Source organism: Stegastes partitus, unplaced genomic scaffold (assembly GCF_000690725.1).
Source record: "Stegastes partitus isolate 25-593 unplaced genomic scaffold, Stegastes_partitus-1.0.2 Scaffold276, whole genome shotgun sequence".
Lineage (NCBI taxonomy): Eukaryota > Metazoa > Chordata > Actinopteri > Pomacentridae > Stegastes > Stegastes partitus.
Genome location: NW_007578007.1, coordinates 182,521 through 191,986, shown reverse-complemented (window position 1 = coordinate 191,986; position 9,466 = coordinate 182,521). Strand labels below are relative to the sequence as shown.

The following is a 9,466-nucleotide window of genomic DNA, read 5'->3' as shown; positions in this document are numbered from 1 at the left end:
TTTTATACACTTTTTTCAGAATAAATGCTATTAGCTAACAGGCAAGCATTTGTTTTTGTTGAACTCCATCCATCACTGTAAGGAACAGGACCGACACTGACGTCACTATAGAACTGTAGAAGCTGATGGGACTTGCAGTGGGTTGTTAGATCCCCTGTAGTTCTATCTGTACTTCATAAAGGTGGTTATTTCTCTACCTCACATTGCAGCGCTGCAGGGCACTGGAGGACAAACTATTCTTACTCTTCAGCCCAGTGCTTATTAGTTTTCTTTAGCATCAGTGATTCCGTCTCTCAGCGTATCACCCCCAACTGTCTCCAGTTTCAGTGCATCTACATCAACTATTAATCACTGGTAAATATATACACAGAGCAGATCTCCTTCTTGCCTCTAGAGTAACCTGAACCGTCATATATGCTACAGCCCCACGCCGGTCCAAAGAGTTTACTCCATTTCAGTTTCATGCCTGCTCCCTCTGCAGAGGCACCTTCTGGCCGTCTTTGCCAGCTTCAGGACAGATGCCTGCTTCACAATTATCCTCAACCTGGCTCTTTATTTCAGTGGAAATGCCACATTCAATTCATCCTTAGCAGGTCAACCAGAACACCTACTGGGAAACCTTGACTAGGAAATCTACCGTGGTATCTTTGCCACACGTTCATCTTTTAGTTTCGTGGACAGGCTCTGGGACAGAAGTCCAGGTAATAACTGATCACAGCTACAGGTGGAGGAGCTCCAGATTGCAGTTTAGCTTAATTTGAGTCCTATTGGTGTAAAAACCTCAAGTCTGCTGGAAAAATCTAAGATACTGTGGACTCAAGACTGTTTAAAAAGATAAAGACAGGGTTTAGGATCAGCTTTCTTTTCCTTAACTCCCTTTCCTAAAATTCTAAATTAGTCCTGTCAGCATAGCAGCGAGGAAATATTCCAGGAAAAATGATCATAGACATTTCAGCTCCCTATGGCACTAATATCAGTAGCATAATCTCCACTGATGACTCTTCTATTTCATCAACTTGTTGGCAGGAGTTGCTGGCTTATAAAAGCCGACCCAGCTTCAGTTTCTGGTGCCTCTTGTCCACAGTCTGGCTCACATTTGTCCTCCCTTTCTGAAGCCCTGTGTTGCTTCCTAATAAATAGCAATGATTTCCTAATCAGACCTTCTCCTTCGTCACCTCCAGCTCATGGTTTAACCTCTCCCACTCCCACTCTGCTCCCTTGTCGGAGGAACAGACGGAGGATACGTTAACCTCTGGAGTTCCAGCTTCAGGTTTCTTTACCTGTTGACAAACTCCATCTCGGAAACGTTTTTCTTCCCTCTTTGTGCATCAAACAACAACCGCTCTCCCTCCTGGAACACCTGAATTTTGCTTTTCAACGTCCCTTCACGAGGCCACACTCTCATTTCTCTCTTGCTCTCACTTGCATCATCTCCACCTTGGCATTTAGACACGATTGTCTCTGGCAGCTCACCGAAAGAAGAAATGCTGGTCTGGCTACACCTACGTGCTGACAGGAACGGCATCACCTTCTTTTACAATGTCCAACTGTCCCATCCAGATAGCATTTAGCTCTACACAGCTGGCATGAAAGGTTCCTCCAAAACTCCTTCCAACCATCTTCAGCCATTTAAGGAGTTTATCCAGCACGCGCTGTCCGTTTGTTGGGGCATGAATGGTCAAAAAGATCCATTCTCATCCATTGCAGCAACCTTGTCATGGTCGACATCATCAAGAAGAATCAAATCCAAACTCATGCCCTTCATGCATCATCTCATGTGGCTCTTCCTCCTCTCACTGGACAGATTTAAATTCCTCTCTTCTTCCTGCTACAGTGCTCAGTTTCGTGCCAGTCGATTAAAACACCTTCTATACATGAGATTCATCTTGTTCCTTGGGCTGCAAGGTGGCTCGGTGGTTGCCTCGCAGCCAGAAGGTCGCTGGTTCGCGTCCCGGTGAGGACACCTGGGATCTTTCTGGAGTTTCCATGTTCTCCCCGTGCAGCGTGGGTTCTCTCCGGGTTCTCCGGCTTCCTCCCACAGTCTAGAAACATGCTGAGGTTAATTGGTGATTGTAAATTGTCCGTAGGTGTGAATGTGAGTGTGCTTGGTTGTCTGTCTCTAAGTGTAGCCCTGTGATAGACTGGTTACCTGTCCAGGTGAACCTGCCTTCACCCTGAGTCAGCTGGGATAGACTCCAGCCCCCCACGACCCTAGTGAGGATGAAGGTGTAGAGATGATGGATGGATGGATGGATGGATGGATAGATGGATGGATGGATGGATAGATATTGTTCCTTTCCAACACTCTTAGTTGTCATTACTCATTAAAGACCTTCCACATAGGAGCAGCTATAACTTCTCCAAGCGTAGCCCCCTTAATCAAGGAATCTAGCTCCACCATCGTCCTCATTAGTTCATCATTATTCCCTCTTTTACAATTAATAAACACTGTTTGCACTTATTGGAGGTTGTTGGAAAAAGAGCTTTTACCAACTAGCAAAGTAAAATAAAATATTGTTTCTAGTTTCTAGTTCCAGTTAAATTTCTTAACTGGTTGATCCTTTCTAAAATGTCAGTTTGTTCCTCTCCTGTTCCCTGCAGTCTTGTTTTCTTTCACTCTGCCTGCATTTCACTTCCAACAGGAAGCAGCATGTTGTAACTGATTCATACGATGAATGAGATCACGCTGCAAATTGTGAACCAGATTATAAAGTGTTACCCGAGATTCTTCTGCAACATAAACGAGAGGACATATTTTTCTCTGGAATGTCAGTATGAGCACTGGACAGATCTGTGAGTGTGTTCTTGGCCCTAGATGTCCCACCCCAGGCTGCGATGGCAGTGGACACATCACTGGCAATTACGCGTCACATCGAAGGTAAGACCTGCACGCTGACTCAAATCATGAGCAAGGTCTTTTTTATTTTAATATCTATATATACACATTTACTGAGTGGTTGCACTGACAGCTGATTTGCAGAGGATGAGCTATGATCTGATTTTAGCCTCTGCTCCACTGATCAACACTGATTCTGATTAGAACTGTTTTAGAGGGGGAAAATGCTGACGGTGTTTTTCAGCCTGATGATTGTCCTTTCAAGAAATGGAAAAAGGGAACAACAATTACAAGCTCTGCTCTAACAGAAGCTCGACAAATCGGATTTCCGTCTTGTGGAAATGTAGATAAGCATGTGGCATGAATTCCAGCAGTACTCCCCAGGACAGAGTACTGTCTGCAAAATAGTCCCTTTCTAACCATGTGGGTCTGTTGTTTGGAGTCTGCTGGTTTGGAATTTAATTTAAGCATGACTGACAGGTTGGAGTAAATTAAAAAAATAATAGAAAAATAACATACTAGTGTTTAGATGACAAACTACTGACAAACGGCCTCTTCGGTTCTAACGAGACGTCATGAGCCATCAGTACCTGCAGCGCCTCAGCGCTTCTCCACATGCAGCTTAGCTAGGACACCTCGAGAACCTCATGACGCCCGGAGAAGGAACATCACACCCACGTTTGATTACTGTATGTGCTGTCTGACGTGGAGAAATGAGGAGGACTCCCCACTTGTTGGTTGAACTAAAGAAGCCTCTCAGATCAAACAGTGTTCCAGTCCGGACTGTTTCATTTACACCTGACATCATTCTGATTGGATGGTTTTAGAAGATGCTGCACGCACTTGTTCATTGTTGTTACTCTGCTGAGGAATCAGTTAGCGCAATAGCTCCTGTCCTCCTTTGTGTGTGCTGCCCAATCCTGTCCTGGTTCTTTAGTCCAGTTAAGGTTCTGGCTCTTTCCTTCTCTCATACTCGGACATCCTGTTCTCAGTCTGGTTTTCTGACGTTCTCTCTCTAACCTATCTTCCAGTCTGTCAGGCTGTCCTCTTGCTGATAAATCACTTCGGACCCTCATGGCTGCCCACACAGCTGAACTAAAGTATGTGTGCTTTCTCCTGTCTCTCACCTCCAACATGTTCACTGAGCACTCTGCAGCTACAGATCTGTCCCTGCTCTCCTTTTAACACAAAAATCAAATGCTCCAAATCAGTCGTAATTCTCTTTCAATGTTTAAAAAAAAAAACATCCAAACACAAAGCAATGATCCTAAATTATTTTTTTGTGACAAAACTGGTTTCTGCCTGCACTCTGCTGATCATGTGTGCTGGCAAACCGAAAGAGTGTCTGTGTGTGTTTCAGGTGTCCGACTCCGGGTTGTGACGGATCAGGACACATCACCGGAAACTACGCCTCTCACAGAAGGTGGGAGATTCTGTATGATGCTGTGGATGCCATTTGTTTATCGTAGTTTAGTTTAGTTATATTCGAGTTTGCCACAGATAAAATTAGTCTATACATATAGTTGTGAAGGGCTGCAAGGTGGCTCAGTGGTTAGCACCGTTGCCTCGCAGCTCGCCGGTTGGCGTCCCGGTGAGGACACCCGGGATCTTTCTGCGTGGAGTCTCCATGTTCTCCCCGTGCAGCGTGGGTTCTCTCCGGGTTCTCCGGCTTCCTCCCACAGTCCAAAAACATCCATCCATTATCTATATACCGCTTAATCCTCACTAGGGTCGCGGGGGGGGCTGGAGTCTATCCCAGCTGACTCAGGGCGAAGGCAGGTTCACCTGGACAGATAACCAGTCTATCACAGGGCTACACTTAGAGACAGACAACCAAGCACACTCACATTCACACCTACGGACAATTTACAATCACCAATTAACCTCAACATGTTTGTGGACTGTGGGAGGAAGCCGGAGAACCCGGAGAGAACCCACGCTGCACGGGGAGAACATGGAGACTCCACGCAGAAAGATCCCGGGTGTCCTCACCGGGACACGAACCGGCGACCTTCTTGCTGCGAGGCAACAGTGCTAACCAACTGCGCCATCCTGCAGCCCTTGTCCAGAAACATGTTGAGGTTAATTGGTGATTCTAAATTGTCCGTAGGTGTGAATGTGAGTGTGCTTGGTTGTCTGTCTCTAAGTGTAGCCCTGTGATAGACTGGTTACCTGTCCAGGTGAGCCTGCCTTCACCCTGAGTCAGCTGGGATAGGCTCCGCCCACTAGTGACCCTAGTGAGGATTAAGCGGTGTATAGATGATGGATGGATGGATGGATATAGTTATGAACCTATTTCCTGGTTGTCGATGGTGTTTATGATGCTAAAGAAAAAACTAAATCATACAAACAAGTGATAAAATCTTTTACGAACACACAGAATTAAAGTGTGAAAGACACATTTTTAAAAAAGGAATCATGGGCACCTGGTAGCTCAACCGGCTCAGACAGCGACCCACAAACAGGTTCTGTCGTCCCCCGTTGCAACAGTCGTGGGATCGACGTGGGATAAAGGCAACAGCCAAAAAGAAAGTTAGAAAAAAAAAAAATCGTGAATCATGAACAAAGACAACACTAGCTGCCCAACATGGTTTAAGCTCTCTCTATATATGTAATTGGATTCAAAGGTATTTTTAATTTCATATGTTTATCCTGTTAAGACTTGGCATCCACAGTAGTTCATTTTTTAATTTTAATTTTTAAATTATTACTATTTTGTGATTGTTATTTATTTATTTTATGTTTCTTCATTTTTTAAATATATTTTTTAAATAATTTTTTTATTTTTTATTCTATAAAAAAATGCATATCAAACAAGAGCTCAGACCTCAATGTTAAGGAATACTTTTTAACAGCCAGTGACTTTTCCTCTTCGCTCCTCTACCTCCAGTTTGTCTGGATGCCCTCGAGCCAAGAAAGGCGGACTCAAAACAACCCCCACCAAGGACGACAAGGAAGACTCTGAGCTGTTGAGGTGAGTAACTGCATCTCATTACCAACCGAGCAGCCCATGTATGATGTCGCAGGGTTATAAATAGGCTCACGTTTAATGAGAGTCATCGTCGATATTAGCAATCAGCAGAAGATGAATCATTTAGTTTTTACGATCTCCTGACTTTTCATTCTGTGCCATCACGAGAACAGAATTCATCTTCATACATAAGGAATGAAACTTGCTGAACACATTCATGACGCTCAGAGGTCAGAAACTGTTTCTACGACTGTCTTTCCTTCACCGTCTGTTCACACAAGATGCTGTTTCTCATCGTCATCAAACATTCAGACCACACAGAATATTTTATTTCTTTAATCAGTCATGCATTTGGAGATCTGATGTTATGACATTTGTCTTAGATGTGCTGGTCTTTATGTATAATTTGAAGAATAAGTACACCAGATTTGGATTCCTGTTATTCTTAACACAGCCATCTCCAGTAAGACTTAAACCAACTGGTCAGACGGTGTTTTCTGTCCGTCTCTAGGTGTCCCGTTCCTGGCTGTGACAGTCTAGGTCATATCAGTGGGAAGTACGCCACCCACCGCAGTGCCTACGGCTGTCCGCTGGCAGCACGTCGACAGAAGGAAGGTCTTCTCAACGGCACTCCCTTCTCCTGGAAGGCCTTCAAGACCGAAGGCCCGACCTGCCCGACGCCAGGCTGCGACGGCTCCGGACACGCCAACGGCAGCTTCCTGACACACCGCAGGTTTCCTGAATGTCCTGAAGTCTCAGCACACAGACAACTGTTTTACCCCCAAACTTTACCTCCAGTGATTTCAATCTAAGCAGAGGAATGCAGATTAAAACACGCTTTATAGCCTCAGTTGTTAGCAATGCAGATAGAAATGTTAAAGGCCATTTAACCGTAGGGAGACAGATTTGTGTACATGTGCGTTGGAGATGTGTGTGGGCTGAAACCTGTTTGTTAACCAGTTGAACTGAGCAATCACACGTTAAAGTCATTAGTCATCCCTCTTTGGAGTCTATAACAATGTTAGTGTGGTTTTTAAATTAGGCACCACTGAATCTGAAATGTTCAAGGTCTTAATGTGGCAGGTTTATATGTACGCCACAATTCATAGCCGAGCTTCACACAAAAGTATAAGAAGACAGATAAAATCAGTCCACAGAACATGAACACGATCGTTAGTTACATTAAAAGCAAAGAGGCAGATAAAACCAATCCATAAAAACATAAATATAATCATTAATTAGAAGAGTGCAGTTAAAATACTTCCAGCTTGTCTCACATCTTCTGAAATCCAGTTCCCGTTTTTAGCTGCATAAACCTGGAACCCAGCCTCAGCGTGTTTGGTCCCGACTCTGGACACCAGCAGGAGACCCTCACTGAGGTTCTCAGGGCCCGACATGGTTCAGATGTGCTTTGGTGCTGGACCATGACGAGACTTGTTGCTGTTTTAAAGTCACTTCTCTGAGCGACAGGAAGCCGGTGCAGAGACTTGAGCGCTGGACTAATATGGTCGTACTTCCTGGTTCTAGTCGGGACTCGAGCAGCAGCGTTCTGGATCAACTGCAGCCGTCTTACAGCTCGTTTAGAGGCCAGTGAGCAGCTGGATTAGTCTCTCTAAGTCTGGCTTAGACCCTATAGCTTTGATGTTGTTTTTTAGATGATAAAAAGGTGCTGATGTTGTTGACTTAATGTGGCTGTTCAGGTTCAGGTCTGGTGAATATTAGCTTAAAGCAGTTTAAAAGCATGTATTATAGCCTCCTAATAATCCTTATCTTTATCATATTGCCACATTTTAGTTATGTCTAGTACAGGCCAGTGGTCAGTATCTGGGCCCAGGCAGAAATAATAACACAGGTTTAAGTCCTTCTTGCCTCGGGGCTCTCTGATGGGTGAATCCAGCCTTGCTCAGGACACTCTTTGGTTTTCTGATGTAACAGACTCTCTAAAGAAAGCCACCTCACTCCTCCTCCACATGCATCTCCGTGTCTATCACTGTACAGTCTTCACCTCACTGTGTGAAGCGTCCTGAGATTTGTGAACTGGCGCTGTGTACATGAAACTGAATTAAATCAGAACATCCTCGACGTGTAAGAGCTGTGAATCCTGATCCGTTGCCTCTCTCAGTCTGTCAGGTTGTCCCAGAGCGTCGGCCAACAAGAAGAGAGCCAAGTTCCCCGGAGACGAGTACATCACTGCAAAGTTCAGAGCCAGTGACGGTAAGACACGGCGCTGGTTCCTCTCTTCTAAACTATTTTTGCTATTGTTCTTGCTGACATTAGGACATGGAGACATAACATCCATCAGGCTCGACAGGGACACGAATGTAATGTTTCATGCAGCAGCAACGTGTGACCGCCAGACCAGGACTGGCACTGGTCTTGGCATTCTATCTGCTAACTGTGCTGTTGTGCTCCCTCAGTTTTGGACAACGACGAGGACATTAAGCAGCTCAACAAAGAGATCAACGAGCTAAATGAGTCCAACTCAGAGATGGAGGCCGACATGATGAACCTGCACACTCAGGTGAACGAAGCTCACTCAGTGTACCGCTGCCTGAACGTGTCTTAAAATACATCCACTGCTGTGAGATGGTGGAGCTGGATGTTATGTATGAGTTGCTCTTGTAAGTTTTTCTTCAGTAAAACACTAAAACATTGATTGAAACCCAAAGAACGTGTCTGTGGAGATTCTCAGTCGTCCAGGTCGTGGTTGTTCTCGTAGATTAATCGTAGCAACTGGACTTTGAAACCGAAACTCAGGTGTTAATGGCTCCTTCAGGATATCAGTATCTGGAACTCCCAACTAGTCAGTCAGAACTGATGAAGCCTCTTGGATGAGAGGTGGAACGTCTTCAAGGAACTCAAGCAAGTCCAGTTGCTTTGATTAACCTACGAGAAAAACCCAAAGATCATTTTTCATAGACGGTCATTTTAAAGATGTCTGACGAGATGTGTTCTGTGTCTTCAGATTTCTTCAATGGAGAAGAACCTAAAGAGCATAGAGGAGGAGAATAAACAGATTGAAGAGAGGAACGAGGCCTTGTTCTTGGAGCTGTCTGGCCTCAGTCAGGCTCTGATCCACAGTCTAGCCAACATCCGTCTGCCCACCATGGTGAGTGTACTGACTGAGAAGACAGACGGTCAATTCTTACAGAGTTAAAACATCCTCAGAGCCTGCTAGTGTGGAGTATATTGTTAAAAGCACAGAGAAGGATATTTTGGAGGGTGTTATGACCTCCTGGGGGAATCTTAAGAAGGCAAACAAACAGGTGCACCCAACACGGTACAAATGCTTCTCTATAATTAATGAAAACCACTAAAGCAGTTGGTTATAACTCATGAAGGAAATAGCTTGTAACTCATGAACTTCTTCTTTTTTTTTAAATAAATATATTTTTGGGGGTTGCAAAGTGGCTCGGTGGTTAGCACCATTGCCTCGCAGCAAGAAGATCCCTGGTTCGCATCACCTTTCTGCGTGGAGTCTCCATGTTCTCCCCGTGCAGTGTGGGTTCTCTCCGGGTTCTCCGGAGGTTAATTGGTGATTGTAAATTGTCCGTAGGTGTGAATGTGAGTGTGCTTGGCACGATGTGAGGGTTTGTCGCTGTTGGGAAACTCCTTTATTTCATTTGATCACATTCAGTACATATAATTATCTGTATGAT

The 9,466-nt window shown here is 44.7% G+C and overlaps 1 protein-coding gene across 1 annotated transcript in view; it reads left to right on the top strand.

Moving 5' to 3' along the window:
• The window catches only part of myt1a (myelin transcription factor 1a), a 25,474-nt gene that overhangs the window by 12,254 nt on the left and 3,754 nt on the right, over positions 1-9,466 (top strand). Inside the window, exons 15-22 of the mRNA XM_008282570.1 lie at positions 2,816-2,878; positions 3,868-3,936; positions 4,197-4,259; positions 5,727-5,810; positions 6,319-6,540; positions 7,930-8,021; positions 8,225-8,328; positions 8,773-8,916. Of these exons, the coding sequence (XP_008280792.1) occupies positions 2,816-2,878; positions 3,868-3,936; positions 4,197-4,259; positions 5,727-5,810; positions 6,319-6,540; positions 7,930-8,021; positions 8,225-8,328; positions 8,773-8,916 (841 nt within the window). The remainder of the gene's footprint in view (positions 1-2,815; positions 2,879-3,867; positions 3,937-4,196; positions 4,260-5,726; positions 5,811-6,318; positions 6,541-7,929; positions 8,022-8,224; positions 8,329-8,772; positions 8,917-9,466) is intronic.